At 40.5% G+C, this 24,491-nt stretch overlaps 1 protein-coding gene across 1 annotated transcript in view; it reads left to right on the top strand.

The window, feature by feature from the left end:
• Window positions 1-24,491, top strand: part of CIT (citron rho-interacting serine/threonine kinase) — a 94,989-nt gene that overhangs the window by 63,195 nt on the left and 7,303 nt on the right. Inside the window, exons 25-43 of the mRNA XM_073313406.2 lie at window positions 7,185-7,382; window positions 7,838-8,031; window positions 8,555-8,690; window positions 9,173-9,277; window positions 10,197-10,337; window positions 10,555-10,662; window positions 11,460-11,622; window positions 11,868-12,032; window positions 13,914-14,051; window positions 14,669-14,849; window positions 15,069-15,160; window positions 15,491-15,595; window positions 16,652-16,821; window positions 17,930-18,010; window positions 18,230-18,365; window positions 20,035-20,174; window positions 21,224-21,316; window positions 22,338-22,446; window positions 22,594-22,722. Coding sequence (XP_073169507.1) covers window positions 7,185-7,382; window positions 7,838-8,031; window positions 8,555-8,690; window positions 9,173-9,277; window positions 10,197-10,337; window positions 10,555-10,662; window positions 11,460-11,622; window positions 11,868-12,032; window positions 13,914-14,051; window positions 14,669-14,849; window positions 15,069-15,160; window positions 15,491-15,595; window positions 16,652-16,821; window positions 17,930-18,010; window positions 18,230-18,365; window positions 20,035-20,174; window positions 21,224-21,316; window positions 22,338-22,446; window positions 22,594-22,722 — 2,584 coding nt within the window. The remainder of the gene's footprint in view (window positions 1-7,184; window positions 7,383-7,837; window positions 8,032-8,554; window positions 8,691-9,172; window positions 9,278-10,196; window positions 10,338-10,554; window positions 10,663-11,459; window positions 11,623-11,867; window positions 12,033-13,913; window positions 14,052-14,668; window positions 14,850-15,068; window positions 15,161-15,490; window positions 15,596-16,651; window positions 16,822-17,929; window positions 18,011-18,229; window positions 18,366-20,034; window positions 20,175-21,223; window positions 21,317-22,337; window positions 22,447-22,593; window positions 22,723-24,491) is intronic.

Raw genomic sequence — 24,491 nt, 5'->3', positions numbered from 1 at the left:
AACCTCCCAAATCTGTAGTCCTTGTTCCTCAGGGCCAGGAAATTTTTTTACTCTGTTTCCGGTGTACACTGATTTGAAGAAATGAATAATTAAGTAAGGCCTAGTCTTAATTTGCTGTGGCTTAACCTCTTCCAAAAGAAATTCAGACTATCTATACCTTCTGTTCTCTCCGTCAAGGAGCTAGAGGGTCCACATGTGCACTTCTATCTATCAGTGCTTATTCCCACAGTTGCTTTTTCTACTTCAGTGTTAGATACTCCTTTTCTCATTCCCTTGTTCTCTGTCTTGCTGTCAGCACAGAATTAGCAGCTTTCTGTGCAAGTGACTGATACAGATGATTGAATTTGGCCAGCTTCAAAGATCATATAATCTGTGGATATTCCCATAAATTCTCTCTTCTGCACAGCAAGCTAACTTAAAGAAGTCAAAATTCATTATTTGGCTGATCTATGACTTGTAAGAATGGGCAATAATCTCCAACAGTGAGGACTGGCACAAGGAGATGCCAAACGTGCCAGGTGGTTTCAAGAACAGTGTGAACTTTGGAGTTGCCACATTAAAAGATTTGCAAGTGTAATGTTCATCTTAGGTCCTTTAGAAGGATGGTTTGTGCAGCAGCCAATCGCCATCAATAAGAAATTAGTCAAACAGCAACTGAATGAATAGTGAATGAATGAGAAATTCCACCACCACATTCAGTTCTCAACCCAAGAGAATGAAAAGTATAGTTCTCAAGACTTCTCTCAATAGTCCATAGACGTAAGCTCTCATTTCATGTCATAAGATGTCTAACAGCCCTATCCTCTTTTCTTCATAAGAATTGAGGAAATGACAGCACAATCTTGTATTGACCAAGGAGAGATCAGTGAATTCTTGTCATTCTTCTCTTTCTGATGCTTCAACCCCATGTTCTGCAGTAATGACCATTATGATGCAGCCGTAACTTTTTAGTAGACATCCAAGGCTATGTCACAGTGGTTCAGGGGTGCTGGAACAATTTTTATGGTGGGGGTGCTGAGAGCCATTGAACCAAACTGTAAACCACGTCAAACCTGGGGGTGCGGCAGCACTCCTAATTCCAGCACCTATGCAGTGGTTCAGAATTTGTGCTGAACTAAAAACAAGAAGATCCATCAGGGTTGTAATTCAAACACATTCCTTTTTAGTCAGCCTAGTAAGGATTAGTGGTTCTACTGATAAGGGATGTTCCTTCAGAATGAACATCAAGAGTGAATTTCCTTGAAGCACTGTGCTGTCAAACTTTATAATGGCCATTGCATTTGTTTTACATTATTTACAAGTTCAAAGCAATATAAGTATGAAAATAAAATGAATTATAGAGAAAATGCATTACTGAAGACTGAATGATTTTGATAATGTAGAGTGAAAAGTTGCTGTACAGAATGATAGGTAAAGATACTTACAATCTACTTTTTTTGATATCTCCTAGTTGTTTAACTCTTTGGAGGTCCGAGCTTCTGGACACAAAGCAAGCTTACACTTCTAATGTATGTTCTGGTTTATTTATGCCTTCAGTCCACTTACGTGCCTCCAACCAAGTCAGGTTACTATCAGACTCTTCTGATTGTGTACTTTAAAATTTACTATGGTTTGGGATTCATGCATAGAGAATGTTGTCGTGTGACTGTATTGCAGGCCTTTTGTGCTTGCTGGAAGTGCCCCTGCTGTGTGCATGGACTACATATTCAATTGCTCTCTGATAGATTCAGGCTTGAGTTAATCAGTTTACTTCAGTATATCTCTTTCTACTCCCATCTATTCCCTTAGCCTTTGCTCTCAGTCTTATAAGAAATAACATAATTACAGCAAAAATTGCTTTACTTCTCTCATATCTTATCATATCCGTAGCTTACCCAGCAAGTCTGCTGAGAGGGAAAGTCTAATTCTGTGCTTTCAAAGATTCAATACATCAAAAATGCATAACGTGACTTTTGAAATCATATTCCATAACAAATATTTTCAAGACCGTAAGAAGGATTCTACTAATAAAATGCATTTAACTAAATAGGGAAGTTTGTGTTTTTGCCACCTTGCTCTTAATTATGGCTTACTGATGGGTTTAATAATTTTGGACAACAAAAACAGTTATGTTGGCCTCAGCAGTAATGTAAGCATTTCATAAATATAAATTTCAGTAAAGAGACAGTAAAAATATTTGTGAAAACTTAGAGAAAAATTAGACCCCCTTATATAAATTACTGTGAAGTTCATAAAATCCTGTACATTCTTCATATAAATCAACATCTGAATCTTCAGGCTCTTTCAATTACAAGCTATTCTTATTTATTACTTTGGCAAGCAGAATGGAAGATCTTGATATAGTAATTGGGTGCATTGTCTCCATTTATCCAGAGAATAATCCAGTAAAACCAGATGCACCTTCAAAATGGTACCTACACTTTTTTGTCATCACCTCCTATTGTTATCTTTAGCCTTATCAGGGCTTGATCCTGTAAACACATGTGAATGGATTGGACTCTGAGACACAGATCGTGCAAACCCTTTAGGCACATGTGTAACTTTACTCACGTGTGTAGTCCTGTTGACTTCAACCAGATGTCCTGTTTCTGAACTGACTTCAGTGAGACTATGCACTTGAGTGAAGTTACCTCTTTGGTGTATATACAGTAACCTTCATTCTGTAGCAAGGAAATCTTGCCTGTCAAAAGATGATAGACTGTAACATGAGGCTAATGCCCAGGCAAAAACTTTGGTATGACTGAGTTAAATGCATAAAAAAATCTGTCAGTTGCTTGGCTATGTTGTAACCCAATCCTCATTTTGTAGAAAATTATGGATAAAGGTCAGTTGTAGCCCAAGTTGGACCTTTACAGTTTTGTAAGAACATGTTTGGAGGACTTTTTAGAGTCTCCAGGAGCTGCTGCCTTGAAGGAGAAGGCTCCTTCTCGGACATCATCTGTAGAGGATGAGGCTCGTGGTTGGGGGAGGCAGCCCAATTGCTAGGGATTGGATAAGCACAAGGAACACTCTATACAAATAACGCAAAGAGGGGAATTATCAAGCATGATCCCCTGGGCCCCCACTCAAAAAAAAAAAAAAAGAGAGAGAGGGGAAAAAAAAGTTTGCTTAATATGTGCCAGAGAGAAACACAGGCACTGGCATGTCATGCTGCCTCAGACCCATGGCATTATCCCAACCCCAAGGTAAGCAGTAGGTGAGTTTCCAGGATGTGGGGCAAACAACCTCTGCTCCTAAAGTATGCCTGAGTAATGGTGATCCTGGTGCTTGTCTTGCCTGCCCATTAATCTAGGATTTGGGGGGATGCTTTCTTCTCCTTCCATGTACCCTTTCTTGCTAGCTACAAGGTGATTGTAAGGAGAAAGATGAGTAGAGCAGAACTTTAAGGGGAAAAACCACACACATTAGTCTGGAAATTCCAAGTTAAGATTGCACTTAAAACCTTTTCCACCCCCAAAAAGTAGCTGTATTGATGTGCTGCTGAGGTCACCCGAAAAATCTTAATTCTTTCTTTCTGCATCAAACCTCTTCCCTGCACACCTGTTTGGAGCATCTGTGAATGTCTGAGACATCTTGTTGGAGGTTTGAAGAAGTTTGCTGTCTGCAGTGAAGAACATCCTAAATCTGCTTTCTTGGCATACTTTGCCTGTAGCGTTGAACTGTGGAGAATGTGGCTTGAGTTATGTATGGCTGTCAAATATGTAAATCTAAACACCACTACCCTGAGCCCCTGACATCTGAGCTACCTAATTTTTGATCAGTCCCTGAAGAAATTTATGGCAGTTACGAGTCTATGTGAAATATCACAGCACGGCAGCACTTTGCATTTTAAATTGTATGTTTTGGTGGGAATTGTCCTGAATGTGGTCACTTACATAGAAGAGATGTCATTTTCTGGTTAATCTGTATGGTATTATAAAGGTAGGTGCAGTTCATTGTAGCAATGTAAAGACAATGAGGCATTCAGTTTAAATACTGCAGTAGTGTACAGCCTGTCTCAACAAGATTAACATGGTCCAGTTAAATCATGTCTTAATTTTCAGAATTACAGATGTGGTGATGATGTGTATTGTCTGAGGATAGAATTGTTTCTTTGCTTCCAGGTGTTCTGTGGCTGGTGATAGAGTGTCACAGCTAAGTTTCCTTGATGTCCTGAAAGTGCATTTTCATGCTTTCTACTATTACTTAATGAAATAGATAAATGTTAACTTTGAATGTTGAAGTTTTCTATTGCATTTGGGTTTTTAAAGGACACTACTATGTACTCTGAAGAGCGCTTCCCTTAATTGCTGTTTGCAAATTTAATTCCAGTGTAACATAGTTTTTTGCCTGGGAATTTCCTTAATTTTACAATCACTTCAAGAATTTTCTCAATAACAAGACTTCAGTGGAGGTTGCAATTTTCATGGACTTGGACCTCCCTTTTTATCAGACTGTGCCTCCAGTGTTTCCTCACGTAGAATTATAGAATTGTACTACTGGAAGGGACCTCGAGAGGTCATCTAGTCAAGTCCCCTGCACTTAACGGCAGCACTAAGTATTATCTAGACCATTCCTGACAGGTGTTGTCTAACCCGCTCTTAAAAATCTCCAATGATGTAGATTCCACAACTTCCCTGAACAATGTATTCCAGTGCTTAACCACCTTGACAGGAAGTTTTTCCTAATGTCCAACCTAAACTGCCCTTGCTGCATGATTTCCTTCTTCCTGGTTTTCAGGCTAGACCGCTCCCTCACAACTGGCTCCCACCTTCCTGTGTCGCTGTCTCTCATCTACTATTCCAAATCTGGGCTCTGCCCCATGTGGTTGCCCTCAGGCTGCTGCTCCCATTGTGACTCTCTCGGCTATGTAGAATTTATAAACTCTGTATTGGGCCCATAATGTACATGGAAGCTGATTTTAATAATTAAATCTGTCAGCAAAACTCCGCTTCCTCTATATCATCTGCAGAAAGAAAAACCCTAGTCTGAGAGAGCATTCCTTGCCAAAGCTAACCGATTAAAATAAATTTGAAATTTGTAGGCCAAGCCATTTTGGAGTTAGGATGAGCCAAAATAATGTTCAAGAAATGAGATCACCTCATTTCTTCCATTTTTGAACCCTTCATCTCTCAAGTACTTTGTCTGATTTGCCTCAAACTTTCTAGAAATGTTCTGCTTTGGAGTAAGATCACCAAGTTCAGGCAGATTGGTTTAGTTCTGGTGAGGTTGAGGGAAGTGAGAAAAATCACGCTTATAATGGAAGGTTAGATTTCGCCCTGAAGGGACGACGCTATCATCTTGAAATTTAGTCAGTTTGAATGAAAATGAATTAAGTTGTTTCAAGTGCTACGCCAACCACTGAGTCGTCCTGCCAAGTTTTGCAGTTTTACACTTGCTCTTTCCTGTATTTTACAAACTGTAAGTGAGACTGATTGTATAAGGGAGGTGATGAAACTGACAAGACTGGTGGTGCTGTCAAATGTATAAAGAAAGCAAACTGGAAATAGAAGAAAAATTTCTCTGGTCTGAAACGTAACAGAAATCTCAGTTATTACATTTTCAGACAGAAGTGTTTTTATTTTTTATTTTTTTATTTCTAAGTTGGTGTCCATTTGAACAATGTAGAGACTGACATATTCTCGTGGTGCAATCATGGTACCTAAATAACTTGTATGATATATAAGTGATACCAGGACAGAATGTTTAATTTCGGTAGAGCAGTAGAAGTGTTCCAGTAACGGCCACACTACTGAAAACAGTGATGTTGCATTTTAGGGTATGAATCACCTTATGAGTTGGCCCTAAACAAATGGTTGACAGAACCCCCCTTTCACCCTGTAGGGAGTAGTTTAAGTTTGTCTTTTTTGCCAACAGTTTAAAAGGCAAGTACTGTTGGTTTAGATCTAGGATCATGGTGAAAGGCTGCCATGAGTATGCTTTAGAGCCTGTAGTCGAAAAGAAACGGTTGCATTCCCCTCAGAAAAGCCAAAAGGAACTGTACTCTCTACTACATATACTGAAGTCCTTGACTGTTGCATGGGAAACCAGAACATATAAGTCTAAACATGTAATCAGATGATATTCTGGAATCTTAATTTTTGTTTTTAATAAGGTGTTTTATTACCTTGACGTACACTAGCATTTTACATATGGGCTGAAATGCCTCTTGAACCTATTTGGGGCATTTTAACACAGACTGTGCTAAGTGATGATCTGTGGTTCTTTTTGTTAAGCTAGTTTCAGCTTAGATGTATGAGGTATTTCTCTTCCCCCCAATTGCATTGGTCTTGTAGTACAGGTAGTTGCAGAATCTCCCCTTGAGTTTTTCATACGGGTTTCCACTCACAGACACTGGAGGGTTGTGTGAAAATACTCAATGTTTATTAATATTTTTTAAACCTTAGGGATAGTTTTAAAAACCAAACTTTGCATAATGAGATGTCAATCTAGTTTAATAAATGGGCAATCCTGGTTCATAAAGGCAAGGCTTTGTCAACCTGGTTGAATCCTTGCTTTTCATTGATGGTAATACTGAATTTTCTACTATAATCTGTGGTGCTGCCAAGCTTTTTCTGTTGTCATATTCGTCATGTTGCCATCCATAACTCTCTTGTCTTGATACCACCTGTTCCTTCATAAGTTATAATTTGGCTACTTATGATTTTAGTTACAGTAAATTAAGCAATTTCTAGGCAGCAGCTTTCCAAATAGTATCACCTGTAGCACCTCTCGTTAATGATTTTAAAGATTACATTTTACAAAACCTCTGAGAAGTATTATCCTCATTTCAGAGATGGGGAAACTGAGGTATCAAGGTGAAGTGCCTTGCATAAGGGACACAGCAAGTCAGTGGAAGACCTGGGAAGAGAACCGGAACTCCTCTCCTGGCTCTCAAACTGATGTTCTAACCCCTAGGGTGTGCCACCAAATTAATCATAAATTGTATTGCAACATATTTATACCTTTTTAGGCTAAATCAGAATTAAAGTATCTCAAGATGCTTTTTATAAGAAGCAAGAAAGACTGCCCATGCTAAGCTCATGCCCATTCATAAGATCTGCAATTAAAATCATGTTTGAATGGGACAAAAATGCTACGATCTGTCTATTTGCTCGGCAAGGTGTGGCTGTAGGAGTGAAGAACGTTCTTTCACAGAACTCTACTCACTGACATGTAACCCAAACTTCTTTTGCTCTTTTTAGGTGATTACAGACTTGGAAGAACAGCTGAACCAGCTGAGTGAGGACAATGCAGAACTGAACAATCAGAATTTCTTCCTGTCAAAGCAGCTTGATGAGGCCTCTGGGGCCGATGATGAGATAGTACAGCTGCGAAGTGAGGTTGACCACCTCCGTCGAGAGATCACTGAGAGGGAGATGCAGCTCACCAGTCAGAAACAAGTGAGAGTTTAGAAATTCTGTTTGAAATCTCTTCAGGACACTTATCCACTTGCAAGACTCTGACTAGCTAGAAATTCTTTCTGATTTGGAGAAATAATGGAGGGCATTTATAACTTTTATAGCAACTTGATCCTACAATGATCGCTCTGGGAGGGAGTGTAAAAATGCATTGAGATCTTTAGTATGTCCCTTTGTGGCTCACTGCAACATTGGCAAAGAATGGTGCTTCCTAGTGGTTCATTTTTGCTTGTGGCTAAAGCCATGATGAGGCATTGCTGACATTAAAGGCAACTAGGGTTAAATACATAAAGATACAGGCCTAGAAATAAATGAGATGTGACTTACCAGTTGATGGTGAGGATTTGCATGTACTGTAATTGAAATGGTGAAGCCCTATCTGAAAAAGTGCATGTTTGATGTGGGAAGTGAGAATTAATGGGAAGATTTATTTTTAGACAATGGAGGCCTTGAAGACAACATGCACAATGCTAGAAGAGCAGGTGATGGACTTGGAGGCCCTGAATGATGAACTGCTAGAGAAGGAACGTCAGTGGGAAGCATGGAGAAGCATTCTAGGGGATGAGAAGTCCCAGTTTGAATGTCGGGTGCGAGAGTTACAGAGAATGTTGGACACAGAGAAACAGAGCCGGTATGGCTTTTCTCTTCATTAATCTTTGTGTAAAAGTGCTCTGTGGAATATAGTTCAATATATACATATAGAATGTGAGACATGAATCTGCACCCAATATTTATTTATATGAGCTAAATCTGGAAGATGGCTATTTAAACTGATACACGTGACTCTCCAGTGATATCTGTTCCCTTTTTTTCCTGTGCAAGGGCACTGAATTCAGAAAATAGTATTTCTAACTGTAACTTGCAAGCTATCTTTCAAACTAAATCTGGACTGTACCATGATATGGTAAACTCATTTTTGATTCTCATTCCTTGTTCTGGTGACTTTGAATTCCCAAGCAGTAGTTTCAGCAGGGGCTGAGAACAGGATTGTATAATGTGGAAGCATCACAATAAGATGACTGGCTATATAAACCAACACTGTGAATTTGAGGCAAAACTCTGAAAGTGTCTACTGATGTCCTAGCATCCTAGGAAGAGGTCAGTCCCAGAGAGGAAATCATCAGGTAACAACATTTTTTCCATTTTTAATACAGAGTGCGAGCAGATCAGCGTATTACTGAATCCCGCCAGGTGGTAGAACTAGCTGTTAAAGAACACAAAGCGGAGATTCTTGCTCTTCAGCAAGCACTGAAAGAGCAAAAACTCAAAGCTGAGAGTCTTTCTGACAAGGTCAGTGTCTTTTTACCTTAATCTTCTATATATACGCTAAAGAAAAATGTGTCAACTCAGGTGTTCATGATAGAAATGTTGTTTTGAGCTGAACAGTCGTTTTCAGTTGGAGGGATAAATTTTACAAAAAGACTGAGGCCTCTCTTGTTGAGGATGCAATTCTGAAGGCCAGGAGCCTAGCTTTCCCATCAGTTAAATCTAACACAAACATCCTGACATCATGGGGGTTAATGAAATCTCTAAGAGCTGATGTGACATCCACATTTGAGCAGCAACAGCCAAAACCCAGTTTTCTGGGTTTCTAAAAAAAGCAATAGGTAATATTTTTCATTCTAGCCTTTTATGTTTGACTGGTGAATTTGGATTTTAAGATCTTTGGGTCTTATAATATTTGTTAGCATCTATGACTATTTATATATATATATATATATATATATATATATATATATATATATATATATATGTCTGTCCCAACTGCCTAGCTCAATGACTTGGAGAAGAAGCATGCAATGCTGGAGATGAATGCACGCAGTTTACAACAGAAGCTTGAGACAGAACGTGAGCTCAAACAGAGGCTTCTGGAAGAGGTAAGGGCTACCCTGTGAGGGGATTTCATGTTATAAAAATTTCGATGGAAGGATCCACAATGCAAACCCACAAAAATAGTTCTACTAGGTTTAAATGAAGCTAGAAAATTCAGAGTTAGTGCCAAAGATCCAGGTTGCTACTCTATCCTTCCTTAATGTTGCTGTGGAGAATAGAAAGTAAATCAAAATGGTGTGTTAGTTTTCACTTCGCAGAAGGGTTATCCCAGAGATGATGACTCATCACCTATCGCATTTAAGGTGGTTTTGGTTTTGCCTCATCATAGCCTTGGCATTTTGGTGGCTCTGTATGCTTTGGTTGGTTGTGCGAAAAGATGGCTTGAGGTTTTTAAGGTGCCAGAAGAAGGGAAGCAGAGGTGATTCACACCTAGCTCCTTCTGCCACAGGTCGGGGGCAGAGACCTGAGCACTTTGTATTAAATTTAATCTCCCAGATCAACCAAATATGCAGATGCTTGCCCTTGTTTCTAAGAAAAGTCTTTCTTATAGAGAAATGTTGAGGTAGCTTTTGGTGTCTGTGTGAAAGGCTTGGAAAACTGGCATGCAGAAATTCTTGATGTTGCTGTCTCCCTCACTAGTTTAGCTAGCAGATATATAGGATTTCCAAAACCCAAACAAAGCAAATTACTGCCTTCTTTATTTGTGTGTGTGTGTGTAAAAATATATTTAAAAAGGCAGCATTGCTATGAACTCATGCAAATCACTGATATTGAAGATGATAATATGGCATTTTGGGAAGAAGGAAAGATTCTGGGATTTTATAAATAGGGGAAATTAATATTTGAGCTATAAAATAAACGGATGTTTAATTTTAAGTTCTAGGAAGATGCTTGTGCTGCACGAAACATTAACATTTAAAAGCTAGTTTAAAAAACCTTTGGCCTCTGTTTTCCCACTAATAGCAAGCAAAGTTGCAGCAGCAAATGGATCTGCAAAAAAACCACATCTTCCGCCTGACTCAAGGCCTGCAAGAAGCTCTGGATCGAGCAGATCTTTTGAAGACTGAAAGGAGTGACCTTGAGTACCAACTGGAAAACATTCAGGTGAGGGTCAGTAAGGGAAAAAGCAAATATCAAATGAGAGGTTTTCAGTACCTGGCCTGTCATTGTTATGTGCCATTTCCTACTACTGGATGAAGTCAGCTGTGCTTGAGTGTTTGACTTCCTGCTTGGTCTTCCATACTATCACATCTCTGATTGTTATGCTGCTGTTTCTCTATTGCTGAGGTTTAATTTTCTTTTTTTTGTGTGTGGTTCACAGGTTCTCTATTCCCATGAAAAGGTGAAAATGGAGGGCACTATTTCTCAGCAAACCAAACTCATTGACTTCCTGCAAGCAAAGATGGACCAGCCAGCCAAAAAGAAAAAGGTGGGTTATAAAGGTTTGGGAGGCAGAATTCAGGAAACTAGCCATGGAGTTAAATGACTGAAGTCTTCATGATTTAGTTATTTACTGTGTATTTGAAATATTTTTTTTATTTTTATCCTTACTGCATAACACAAACACATTCCAGTTTAAGGAACATTATAAATGACTGAAAAAAGCTTTATCAGGCAACATGTCCTCCTTGTGGCTTGTCAGTATTTCTGTTTCCACAATGAGTCAAGTTGCAGCCCAGTAAAAACGCCTCTGCAGCAGCTGGGGAAATATGAATCTTCCCCATTTTTTAATGAAAATGTACGAACAAGTTTTTAAAATGGTAAGTATATGTGAATGTATTAGAATCAGGAAGGGTTGAACTTTTAGTTAAAGGACAGGATAGGTAGTCAGGAGTCCTATTCCCAGCTTTGCCACAGACCTCTGTGTGACCCTGAATTAAGCAATTTAATCTATACCAGTTTGTGAAATGGATATAATGTTGATCTATGTCAAGGGTGTTGAAGCTCAATTCACTAGTGTTAACACACATCGAGATCCTCTGTTAGGTGCTATAGGAAATACAAGGTATTGGTGGTGATATACAAGCAATGTACATTGCTTTTTTAAATTCAAATAAGCAAAGTTCTCAACACTTTTTTCTCTTCAACTCCAATTAAAAGCCCATCCTTTTGTACATCATAATTACCACTAGGCCCTCTGGCCTGCAGTTAGTTAGTTTTCCCTTTGCCTAGTTTAAATCATCTCTTACTAGGAGTTAGGAGTTGTCTGTGTGTTTCTGTTGCTAGGGCCTGTTTAGTCGGCGGAAAGAGGACCCTTCTTTACCCACACAGGTTCCCCTGCAATACAATGAGCTGAAAGTGGCATTGGAGAAGGAGAAGGCTCGTTCTGCTGAGCTGGAGGAGGCTTTACAGAAAACACGCATTGAACTCAGATCTGCTCGAGAAGAAGGTAGGGGGGGTAACAGAAAAGTTGAATCTGGAGAAGAGAGACATTTTGGCCCCAAAACTTGCCTTAAATTGTGCGTCTCTGTAACAGTAAAATTACTGTCTAATTCCTACTTTGTCTGCTGCTTTGAAGATGCATTAGGGCTACATGTTTTCTGCACGTTGTAACCCTTGAATGGTTACATAGAACCCACGGCTGGAAATTAGCCGCCTACTGGATGAGTTAACAAGTTGTATTTGTCTCTGTAGCTGCCCATCGGAAAATAACAGACCACGGTCATCCATCCACTCCGGCCACAGCCAGACAGCAGATCATCATGTCTGCCATAGTCCGCTCCCCAGAGCATCAGCCAACTCCCATCAGCCTGCTTGCTCCACCCTCAAGTCGCAGAAAGGAGTCCTCCACACCAGAGGGTAAGTCTCAAGGGGAATATGAAGTTGCCTGTTCCTATTCAGAATACTCATCCCCCCCTCCCCCTTTTCAAAACCATCTTTTCTCTTTTTATGCAGGTGTGTATAATGACATGTGCACAAGTATTGATGAGCTCTAGGTAGCAGACTTGGATAGTAATGTGAGGGGAATTGGAGCCTAGTTTGTATGAGGGAAAGGGGTTCTGTTACCTATTTGTGAGGGATGAATTTTTGTAAAAACTCCTGTCATCATAGAAGTCTTGGATCATCCCTTCTTGCTCTTGTTCTACAGTCTAAATCTCTGCTTGAATGACATTTCAACACTACTTATTTTATAAAACTTCAGTTAAAGGCTTTCCGTCCACTTGAGGTTTTTTTTATTGATTGATTAAAAGATATCTAGTTTTTGATAGAGAATCCTTTAAATAGTGTGTCTGAAATTACACTTTTTTAAAATGGGTTTTCTGCTCCCTTGTTGATGTTTAGTAGGTGTTTCTCAGCAAAGAATAAATTCTCTGGGAAATAGTGAAGCTGGCTAGACTCAAAGAGCTGTGAAATGCACAAAGTAAACATACTGAGGGAAAAAACGTTTTTTTGCTAACATCTGTGTGTCTTAAGTCTCAGGAAAGACTGACAATGAAAAGTGCAAACAAAATCCATTCCAGTCTTATTATTGTTCCATTATGTGCTGCTTCAAAGTCACAATGTTCTTTGTAAAATAGGGAATCATACAGAGGATATGCTGCCCTACATCAGCACAAACCAGTGCCATTGTAGGCTTTTGCTCTTCAGACTACACTTTATTTTTTCAACTACAATTCTGCATTGATCAAAAGGATGTATGAATGTTTCCTCCATGGTTGGCATATCTTTATTTGTCTAAGCTGCAACATCATTCAGCTGAGCCGAGAAATCGCTATAAAGGAAAGGAATGGCAATAGGCATGAGGAGACCCATGAATTGTGCATGGAAAGGGTAGGTACTGAGTGAGAGGAGAAGTTGGATCCTTATTAGTAAGGAATGAAGGAAGAGATGCATGCTGTTGAAAGTGTGGGGCGAGACTCATCAGCAAGAAGGATGCAATTGAAAATTTAAGGGGTTATGCTCACTTGTATATAAGAGAATTGGTATTAGGTGTCTGGATGGTCCCTGGGTGGGTCATAACAATGGGGATTGAACTCTCTAATCTAAAACCATAAGCCTCTACTGCCTGAGCTGAAAAATCCAGGTCTGTTAGCCCAATGGTTGTCATACACTCAGAAACTCACAGGTTTCCACAGGAGGTGGAAAGAGAGCCATGCTTTGTAAGCATGGATTACATAGACATAAGGAGAGATGTCCTCAATCATGGGTAAGGGATGGGTATGGGTAGCGCGGGAAGACATATGCAGCAGGGAAAGGATTTGACATGAGAGGTAAGATTTGTTCACTGCCAATCAAATGTACTGGCAGGTGCTGAGATGTGCTCGTTGGTCAGCACTGAAAGTTGGGGAAATCTGTTTTCGGTGGTATGAAGTCGGTATGCGGAAAGCATGCTCAGTATCTAGCATAGGTAAAGTGAGAGAAGCTTTGGTGAAAGGCTTGTTTGTTGGCAGCGCGGTCCTTTATGACCATCTAGTCTGACCTCCTCTATAACATAGGCCATAGAACTTTCCCAAAATTAATTCCTATATCTCTTAGAAAAAAATCCAGTCTTGATTTAAAAACGGCGAGTGATGCAGAATCCCCATGACTGTGGTAAGTTGTTCCAATGGTTCATTACCCTCACTGTTCAAAATGTCCACTCTATTTCCACCAATTTCCAAAATTGTTTAGCTTCAACCTCCAGCCATTGGATCATGTTATACCTTTTGTCTATCCCTATGACGTTTTTCCTCCTTCCAGAGTTCAGTCGGCGTCTGAAAGAGCGAATGCATCACAATATCCCTCACCGTTTCAATGTGGGGCTAAATATGAGGGCAACAAAATGTGCAGTGTGTCTGGATACTGTGCACTTTGGACGTCAAGCATCTAAATGTCTTGGTAAGAGCAGGGCGTGTGAGTGAATGGAGGGCAATTGAATGCTAGACTGGAGGGTTAACACTTCAAGTCATTCAGAATAGATTCTCATGTCCTTGTTCAGTGAAGACGGTGAGCTTCTCCACCAGCAGCCTTGATTACATTTTCTAGGTGTCAGTGGAAAGAGACTGTTCTCTTTATTTGGGAAGGCAGGTGACTGATTCCCTCTCCTAGCTACCCCATGGTTATTTTGCCCATATTGCCTTGTTAAAAGCAGCTGGGAATTGGGATAGAGTGTGACTACCAGGAACTCCTCATCAGGGAAAGTATGTTGTTTTCTGGACCAGCACTGCCTGTGAGAACTGGAGAATTCCAACTTTTTTCTTGCTCCATGAGAGTATTTGATAACATATTCTGCACCGTCAGAGACTTCACCATCCAGTTCTTTCTCCTTGCAAACAAAGATTGACAGCGTCCAATTATGAAGACCTGAAGAGTAACTGGAGGGTATACTCCATATTTGAAAACATCAGGTGGCTAGATTGAATGGGAGAGGGGGGGTCTCTGGGTGACTGGTTGGAAGCTGAATGGACTGGGCCATGTTTTCTGGTGTATGTCCTTATAAAGTTTTACTCTCTCAGAATGCCAAGTGATGTGTCACCCAAAGTGCTCAACATGCTTGCCAGCTACGTGTGGACTGCCCGCAGAATATGCCACACACTTTTCTGAAGCTTTCTGTCGGGACAAATTGAACTCTCCAGGACTGCAGCTGAAGGAGCCAAGCAGCAGTTTGCATCTGGAAGGATGGATGAAAGTGCCGAGGTATAAACACGAGTCTTTGTGCCAGAGCAGGTGGTGGCATGTATGGAGCTGTGCTGTAAATTATCGCGGATCCTGAGGCAATTTCTCTGAATTCTCTCGATATTTGCCTTTCCACTCTTGTGTTACCAATGAAATCTATCCCCCAGGGATTTGCTTGCCACTCCAATTCAGAATCTTGGTGGAAATTCTGATGTTCTATTTTGCTTGCTGTGTTTTCAGGAATAATAAGCGTGGACAGCAGGGCTGGGATAGGAAATTCATTGTCCTGGAAGGAACTAAAGTGCTAATTTATGATGCTGAAGCAAGAGAAGGTAACTTCACACGATCAATAAACAAGACTTGTCTTTTCTGTTTTCTGAAATTATTCATTGAATTGAAGGGTCTAATGAATACGTTAACATTAACTATTGCTAATTTGAACTGATGTGTCTAATAAGGCAGAATTGTTTTTTCCCCCCCTTTAGGATTTTATTAACCTTATATGCTTTAAATATTGGAAATAACCTTGTGCTCCAGCTATGAAAAATCCAATGTGCTACTTACTTTCTTCCTCCAGTTCTTCATTATTTTCTCACTGCTTTCTTGTTTCTTTGTGTCTTGTTCTCATTCATTCTTCTTGTCCCTTCCCCTACTCCTGAAAGCTGGACAGCGGCCTGTGGAGGAGTTTGAGTTGTGCCTTCCTGATGGAGATGTAACTGTTCATGGGGCTGTAGGAGCTACTGAACTTGCCAATACAGCAAAGACAGGTGAGAATCAGTGCATCTGAGGTAGAATGGATTTCAACTGATCCATGAATATGGCTTGGCATCCACCAGCAGTTAACTGTGGTAGAACAGATCTCATTCTGCAGTTAACCTTTTAAACTGCTGTTCTGTAATATCATAAATCTTTCTGAGGTTACCTCTATTTCAATTAGGTATGCCTTGTGAATAGTTCAGACATCTAGCATTGGACCCACAAAGTTGATTGCTTCTCTCCCGATGGTTGAACTGTGAATGAGATACTCTTTCATTCAAATAGAGGTAAACCTTAGAGTGGCTTTATAAAGTTATTATAAAGCACGTTTAAACATAGTTCATATAAACTCCCTCCTTCAGTGCCCTCTGCCAATCTGAATTTTCAAAGTGCATGTTCTAGCAGTAAACCATTAACTAGAAATAATATGAGGCATATGGAATCAGTTATTTTCTAAGAAGAAGTAATATTTGTACTGTACTGATTGTGTGTATATATGGAATTGAACTGATTTAAAGATAATATACCTCTTGGTTTTTATATTGTAGGGTAGAGTTCAGCTATCAAAAGTAGGAACATTATTTTTCTTAAAACAGGTTATTGAATTACAATTAAAAAAAGGAAACTGTCGTCTTGTGTTGCATAAGCCAATGTTACAGACCTGGAAGAGATTACTTAGTGACTTGCTTTTAGAAATTGTACACTGTGTAGCAGTGCAGAGAAAACTATCAGGCATCGCTTCAGTCATAGGACTTATAGAAAAAGGAACTTCTCTGTTATAGCTGACACTTCTCTTCCTGTCTGAATAAAGGCTGATAGTTAATCTTTACTTAGCTTTGTGTGTATGGTTTCCATCTTTCTATCTGCTATCTATTTATTTTAGCTTTAATAGCTAGTTTGCAGCACCTGGAATGGAAAAGCCCATCTTTACTGATGGTATAAATTGTAGCAGTAAACATCCTGTTACGGTGACATCCTCTCTGCAAAGATGAAGGATGCTAATTTAAGCCAAGTGAAATTGTTCCAAGTGCTAATCCCAATTTTGTTCTCTCTGTGTAACACCTTAGATGTGCCATATATACTAAAGGTGGAGTCTCATCCACACACCACATGCTGGCCTGGTAGGACACTCTACTTACTACCACCTACTTTCCCTGATAAGCAGCGCTGGGTCACTGCTTTGGAGTCAATAGTGGCAGGAGGGAGAGTTTCCAGGGAAAAAGCTGAGGCTGATGCTGTAAGTACAAATAGATTATCTAATAATAAAATATTCTTGGAGGGAACCATTTTGAAATTTTCTTTCTTAGTATCTGACATGCTGAGTTTGAAAGGAAGTTAAACTAGTTAATATTATTTCTGTCATTAATATCATTTAATAGGAATACCATGAGCCATGGTTTACGACTTTGATGCCTCACGGTATCACACCTCCTTTCAGATCTGAAAAATAGCAAATCTCAGAAAAAGGCTTATTTTTTCCCCTCTTTTGTGATTTGTTAGCTGTTTATTCCTGACAAAAATGGCAAGTTAAGTGGTCTCACTGCTGTTTCATTCAGAACAGCCCTTTTCATTACTAGAACTTTCCTGATATAGGGAGATTGTGCTTTTTGGCATCACATATTCAAATTTTGGCTACTGAGACAATGGAAATCTGACTAGCAGGAGTAGTCCAGGATGTTAATTAGAACTCTCTTGATTTTCTTCCCAAATATTACACTGTTCGGCAGTCTCTCTTTTGAAAGTTTCTGTTTAGTTTTTTCTAACCAATTTGTGGGTGTTGAGACACACCAGGATTTTTTAAGTTGTATCACTTCACAAACGTTCCCTGTTCAAGTAAGTGTTGGGATGTGTATGTGTCTTGAAGCGAGGTCCCACTCTGTAATAAACTAGCATATGAGCCTTCTGCTAACTTCTGTGTTATTAATAGACTGATGTGACTGTTTTAGAGCCTCCTTTCTGCTTGGGCTCAAAGAGAGAGACATGCATGCTTGTTTCCTCACTTCCCTAATAGTTGTGCCTTGTTAAGTGGCAGCTTATGAACCCTTTGCAGATGGGGTCCCTACAGCTTTGACACACATTTCGTGTTGCAGAAGAACTCTGCTTTTCCACTGCTGAATGCTGTGCATAAGCAGACGGTTGCAGTTCAGATAGCAATACATTGTTTAGTGGTAGTTACAACCAGTGTAGCATGAGTCTGGAGGCAATAATGTACATGATTGTACATGCTAGCTGTTCTGGATGAGGGGATAAGGAAAATTGCTGTGAGTCAGTGCTAAGTGTTATCTAAGTGTTTGATTTGTGTTTGCCTACTTAATCACACTGTATTTTCTTTTTGTCACTTACAGAAGCTGCTTGGAAACTCTCTGTTGAAGCTTGAGGGGGAAGACCGTCTGGATATAAATTGCACAATGCCTTTCAGTGACCAGGTGATGACAATCATGGACAACACTCAACCTAGTCACTGTATACCTTGCATGAATGGAGTATGTGTATCCAGACTTGTAAATAGGAACATGTTTCCTTTTGTACCTTGGGTTTGGATTCCATTTTCCATTGGCTGGTGTTACGTGTGAGTGAAAGTTAGTCTTGGAGCATTGCTGTGATCTTCTTATATAGTGCTGACTATTCAATTTTTGTCTTTATAGGTAGTACTCGTTGGTACAGAGGAGGGTCTCTATGCCCTGAATGTGTTGAAAAATTCCTTAACACACATTCCAGGACTTGGTGCTGTTTTCCAAATTCACCTCATAAAGGATCTGGATAAACTGCTCATGATAGCAGGTATGATGGTAGGAAGATGGCAAATTTTCACTTTTATGGAAGTGTTCTGATAAATGTTCTAGTTTGTGAAGGTTAAGGGGAAACTTCCCACAGTACAATGTCAGTGGAACTTGCTTTCCCTGGGTTCCTGTCTACTTTTTATGTACAGCTTTTCTGTGGTGCTTATCACAGAATCATCTCAGATTCTCATGTACACTAACGAATGAAGTAATGCTCACAATATCCCTGCACAAAGGGAGTGAGGTCTCTGTTTTTTACAGATGGGGGATTGAATAACAGAGGCCAAAATGTTCAAACCTGAGTTTCACAAGTTAGGCTTCTTAATCTATATATTTAGCACCTAAATAAAAGTGTTCTGGTTATCAGAGGTGCTGAACACTCAGGTCTGTCATTGAAGTCAGCCATAAACGTTTGCTGATTCCCACACCTCTCCTGGACTACTCTGGCTGTCTGTATAGGGGAGAGGAGCTGTTCTTTGCTAGGAGCTCTCTCAGGCAGAGCCAGTCAAGATCTTGTCCTGCTGTTTCTGTATTATTCCCACGGGTTAGCAGGGAAGCAGGCAATGCAACAGTGAGAGCAGCTCTCTTTTCCTTCCCCTCCCATGCAGTAGCAGAGATTTGCTGACCACCCCGCCCCCCACACCCCCCGTGCACAATGGAGTTGCTCTTGAGGCTGCCAGGGAAGTGGTAGGTGATGATTGGGGGTGGTGTGTGTGTCCCTTTTTGCCTCCCTGAAGTAGTGGGGCTGATGCAAACACCGTTTAAAAGTTTCAAGGCCTAACTCGGAATACATTTTCAATTTTTAATCAACTGCACTCCCTTTTCTTTGTTTTTAACAGTCTCCCTGAAGGGCCACAGATTGGGCACCAGTGCAGCCCCATGACCCTCTAATGCTCTACCAAAGGGGGGTCCCACAACACTAGCCCATGTAATATAACTAGGGCTGCTGTCATCTTCTGCTTTTTATGTCCCTAGGTCTGCATGCTAACTGGAACAATATACTTTCCCAATGGTGCTTAGCTCTCCGTCCTGCTCTTTGACTAGACAGACTCGATAGATAGCACAATTTAATATCGAAACCTCCTGTATAATGTTTGGATGGAATTAACAAAAAAGCTTCACAAATTTGCTGTATAATGTTAAGATGCCCTAGCTTTTTAAACAGTATTTCAAGTTTGTAGGAAAGAAAATAATTGTAGACAAACGTTACACCCAATGTGATTTTGAAAAGGTGATATTTCTGAAACCTCAGGGTTCCAACATGGGTCAAAGTGATCCTTAACTGTAGCCCCATGAGGCTCTACTACAGATTTGTATGGGCAGAAATGAGAAAGCACCTTTCCCTTGGAAAGGAGCGGTCTTCCTGGTAATCTAGGCAGTGCCTTCATGGGGGGCCATGTACTACTGTTGTTCAGCTAGAACTAGCAACTATAAGAATCCCAAGAGACACTGCTTGTTCTCCCGGGTGTATTTATTAATCCTTTTTTAAAGTCCTCTTTCACATGGAATTATTTTTTACATGTACAGTGTTCTGTAGCTGTTACCACAGTAACAACCCATAATGAAAAGCTGCTGCTTATGTAACAGAATAGGCTCTTGCAGTGAAGAGTGAAATTCTGCCCTTGCTTGACTGACTTACACGGAAAAAATGTAACCATTCCTGTCCTTAGGAGAAGAGAGAGCTCTGTGTCTTGCTGATGTAAAGAAAGTGAAGCAGTCTCTAGCCCAGTCTCACCTCCCAGCCCAGCCTGATATCTCACCAAACATCTTTGAGGCTGTCAAGGGATGTCACCTTTTTGCTGCTGGCAAGGTAGGATATAGCTCCTTTGTGCCCTGGGCTGTACTTTAGTTTATCTGTTGATCACACGCACAGTGAGACAGTAGAAGGGATTGCCAGGTTTAATCTTCATCAAATCAGCATCTTTATTTCTTGTCATAATCAGCACATCCAGGAGCTACATCCTTGGTTTTCTGTATTTATCTCCAAATAAAATGAGTAAAGGGGGAGGAGTGGGGAGGGGAAGGAGCTTGAAGGGTCTATCACAAATATAAACAAGCACAGACAACCAATCAGTGGAATATGCTAACCTGTTATATGATGCATACTGTGAGATAAATCTAACATAACTGACTGAAGAAGAGCTTTGTATGAGTTGAAAGCTATTGTCTTTCACCGACAGAAGTTGGTCTAATAAAAAATATTACTTCCTCCCCCTTGTCTCTCTGGTTGTAGACTTTTGCTCTCCATTTTTAGACTCCTACGATTAATAAATTTCTTATTCCTCTGTCTTTGCTCTTGAACACAGGGTGATTCTTACCAAGGTAGTAAATTTGCTCATACAGTTGTATCATCATTCAACAATGTTCAGAGTGTTTGCCAATTTCAGTGTGAAACACTTGGCCACTGCAGAAGTTTTCAGCAGGAACTGCTTATGCAGATTACTCATATCTTTGACAAGTTGAACATCATTCATTTCAAAGCATTGTTTCAGATACAGGTTCAAGAGGTTAAAGATCTAACCTGCCTGGGTTAATTTGGGTTAATTATCGCTCTTAATAGAAACATCATTCTATTAAAAGCTTCCTGTTCTTTTAATTAACTTGCTTCAACTACAAAAGAAATCACAGAAGCAGTCTGGATGTGTGCTGTCCCTTAGGAGTGTGAAAAGGCTTTTCATTGTTTCACTAATCTGCAGTTACGCCACACTGTCCTATTACAAATATTACCCACTCATCTCTGCCAACATCTGGGTACCTTTCACCAAAGAGAACTGTTTCACGTGTTCAAAATGTTTTCCACGGCTTTAGTGTGAACGTCCGTATTGCTATCTCTAACCATATTTTTAACCCTCCCTGTAGGTTGAGAACGGACTCTGCATCTGTGCAGCGATGCCCAACAAAGTGGTGGTTTTGCGCTATAATGAGAGCCTCAGCAAGTTCTGCATCAGGAAGGCAAGTTTATTGATTTCTCTCAGTAGTTCACATGTTCATAACAATCCAGTGCGAGACTCCACTCTGCTGAGGAGCAAGTGCCTAAAACCTATGTTGCTCATACAGATTTTGCTTGCTAGCTAAAGTGACAGTAAATTGTAACCTGCTCCAGTTAAAATCAGAGCTGCTGGCAATTTTGGGTATGTCTACGCTGCAATTAAAAACCCGTGGCTAGCCTATGCCAGCTGAATCGGGCTCAGGCTAAGGGGCTGTTTAATTGCAAGTGTCCAATCCACTTGAGTCTTGAGAGAACCTAATTGTTTTTTTTTTAACCAACTTTGTTAAAAATAAAAATTCTTCATTCTCTCATTTAAAGTATGTTAAAAAAATAAATTTGATTGGCAGCCCCCCTCCAGCAGCCCCCCCCATGCAACTCTTGCCTTTAAGGCCTGGAGGTGCCCAATTTTATAGTGCCTCAACCTAGTTGACCGTTAATATGTAACACTGTGTATAACTAAGGATCATTGCTTTACTCTGACTCTGCTTCTCAAATCTCTACACCCCCATAATGGGGCCGTACAGTGAACACCACAGCATGCTATTTAGAGTATTAGTCTAATTTGTAGCTGACAGAGGTGTAGCTGACAGTTGCCTGGTCTGTCTGAAAGAAACCAGTGCAATCTTTTGGCTTTTTACAGATGCAAAAGCGGATCTGGCTGTAACTGTTCTACCACTTCTAATGGTAGCTGGAGTTCAACCAGACCCATAGCGTGCGCACCTGCCCCCTAAATAGCCAGTAAAATCCCCTCCAGGAGGGAACTCACGGAAAATTAATACTAGTTCTGCCAGCAAGAGAACAGTTCCTCCTGCTGGAGACTGCAGGCGGCAGTTGTTAAACACCTTTTATAGAGGGAAATATTGCCGCTCAGAACCCTACGTAATAAGAGAAATGTTTAAACAAACACAGGGGAGCTAATGGAACAGAAGAGTTGAATAAGGATCATCTAGGCTCATGCCAATGTGCCTTGTCCTTCTCTTCCAGGAGATTGAAACTTCAGAGCCCTGTAGCTGTGTCCATTTGACCAATTACAGCATCATCATCGGAACCAACAAGTTCTATGAAATTGAGATGAAGCAGTATACCCTGGAGGGTAGGAGACCTTTCCTGTCGTACATTAAACAGCTCTGTGAATGTTCCTTTGGGGTGGATACTTGTCTACTACCTAAATGGGAACAAGGGGTATGAATTTACAGAAAAGCTGGTGCTGACGTTGCTGTTCCTTTCTACCCCTTTACAGAGTTTCTCGATAAGAATGACCACTCCTTAGCCTCTGCTGTGTTTGCTTCTTCCACCAATAGCTTCCCAATCAGTATCATACAGGTGAACCCTACAGGACAGAGGGAGGAGTACCTGCTTTGTTTCCATGGTAAGTGTATCATGTGGCTGCTGGACTAGCTTGATCATCTGCACAGCATTTGTCACAAGATACCTGGGAACTGTACTGATGGGAGGCTAGCCATTGGGTGTGCATGATCATATAGGTAACATTATTGCTGGAAATGGCATGTTAGACTGTAGGTCATATTGTTCATTGTAAAATATAAAGGATGTAGACCCTAAAGGGGCAAGACACTGATCCCATCTGTTAAAATACATTGGTCAGATTCCTTCTGGGTTATGTTAAAATCTCTGTGCCTGTCAGTCAGTCAGTTTTTCTTTGAGCGTCCTCTGCATATTCCCACTCGTGTGATGGTCCAACCAGCGCAGCGTGAACCAGTAGGACTGTAACTAGCAATGGTCACTGGAGCACTCCTGCACCTCCCTGGCCAATCCCCTCGGTGAACATTGAACATTCCAGGGCAAAAGTATAAAAGGGGGCGTGGCACTCCAGCCGCCTAAATTACATCCAGCTGCAAGCAGCTGAATGCATGAGGAACTGCTTTGGGGTGCTCCTGGATCCATAGCTTATTAGCTAGTTAACAATTTTATAGTTAGATTTCGTTAGCAGTTTGTTAGATCGTTAACTAGTTGAGTATTAGGTGAAGTTAGTTATAAGTCTGCAGTTCAGAAATGGCAGAACTGAAAAAGAAAAAGCCCTGTTTGAAAAGACGTGTGTCACATCCGGCAATATTTGTGGCATCTGACACTCATGCTGGATATTTGGCATCTCTGGTTGAGGGACACTCACCTTCAAAATGCTGGTTTGCTTGACTTATACAACATGAGTGAAAAAGAGCAGACAGAACAGGCTTCAGACGATTTTATTACAAGAAGCACTGTCAGCAAAACCACCTGGAATTGGGCAAGTAAAAGGTCTGAACAAGTATGAGGCCAGTGTTGGCTCTGAGTGAATCTGGAGGGAAGAAGGACAAACCATCCACCTCAGTATGTCGTACGAAAGGATCTGGAAGTGGGACGCATCTGAAGAGGAAACTACTGAGTTGCCAGTCCCTGTTTCCAGAGTCGATCCACAACAAAAGGCTACAGCTGTTCTGGCGAGCATGAGCACCCCAGCCCTGTCTGTCAGCCTCTTTGCAAAGAGCAAATCCCCAGAGAGACCCATCTGACCAGAGGGTATTCAGGGAACCTACCCTGGGGAAAAACATTCTTCTTCAGACGCTGTGGTATTGGGTCTAAATGAGTGCCAAGCCCACTTTTATCCCCTCGCCTTGGAACCGTTTGTTCACTGAGGGGAGAGGGAGGGTACTGCATGAACTTGCTAGAATTCTACCTGTTCATGCTGCATCTGTCAGAGCATCCCAGGAGTGCGAACTTAGAATCCATTTTGAAGAACTCATTATAGGTAAATAACTTTCATTTCTATGCCAGTGATGAAGAGAATACAATGTGATCTTTTAAATGAATGTTCAGTGCAAATAGATGTTTAATCACTCTGATTAAACATTCCTGGCTTTCTAACTTAAACTAGAGGATTCCTTATGTGATGCAATGACTTCCATAGAAAGATTGCTCCTTTCATCTCAGTGGAGAAACAAAGGGTTACAAGCTACTTTTTGATGTAATTGTTTTTGTTGATCCTTTAATCCAATGTCCTAGAAGTTCACAAAGCACCTTTAATTCCAACAGTAGTAATCCTTCTGGTATTTACTATAACTGTCTGCTTGGGCAGGAGACGCACTTTTATGACTCATATTTCTGTGTTTCTCCTATTTGGAGATGCTGAGTTCCTAGAAG

The sequence above is a fragment of the Lepidochelys kempii genome, chromosome 15, assembly GCF_965140285.1.
Source record: "Lepidochelys kempii isolate rLepKem1 chromosome 15, rLepKem1.hap1, whole genome shotgun sequence".
Classification (NCBI taxonomy): domain Eukaryota; kingdom Metazoa; phylum Chordata; order Testudines; family Cheloniidae; genus Lepidochelys; species Lepidochelys kempii.
This window is presented reverse-complemented; position numbering and strand designations above follow the sequence as displayed.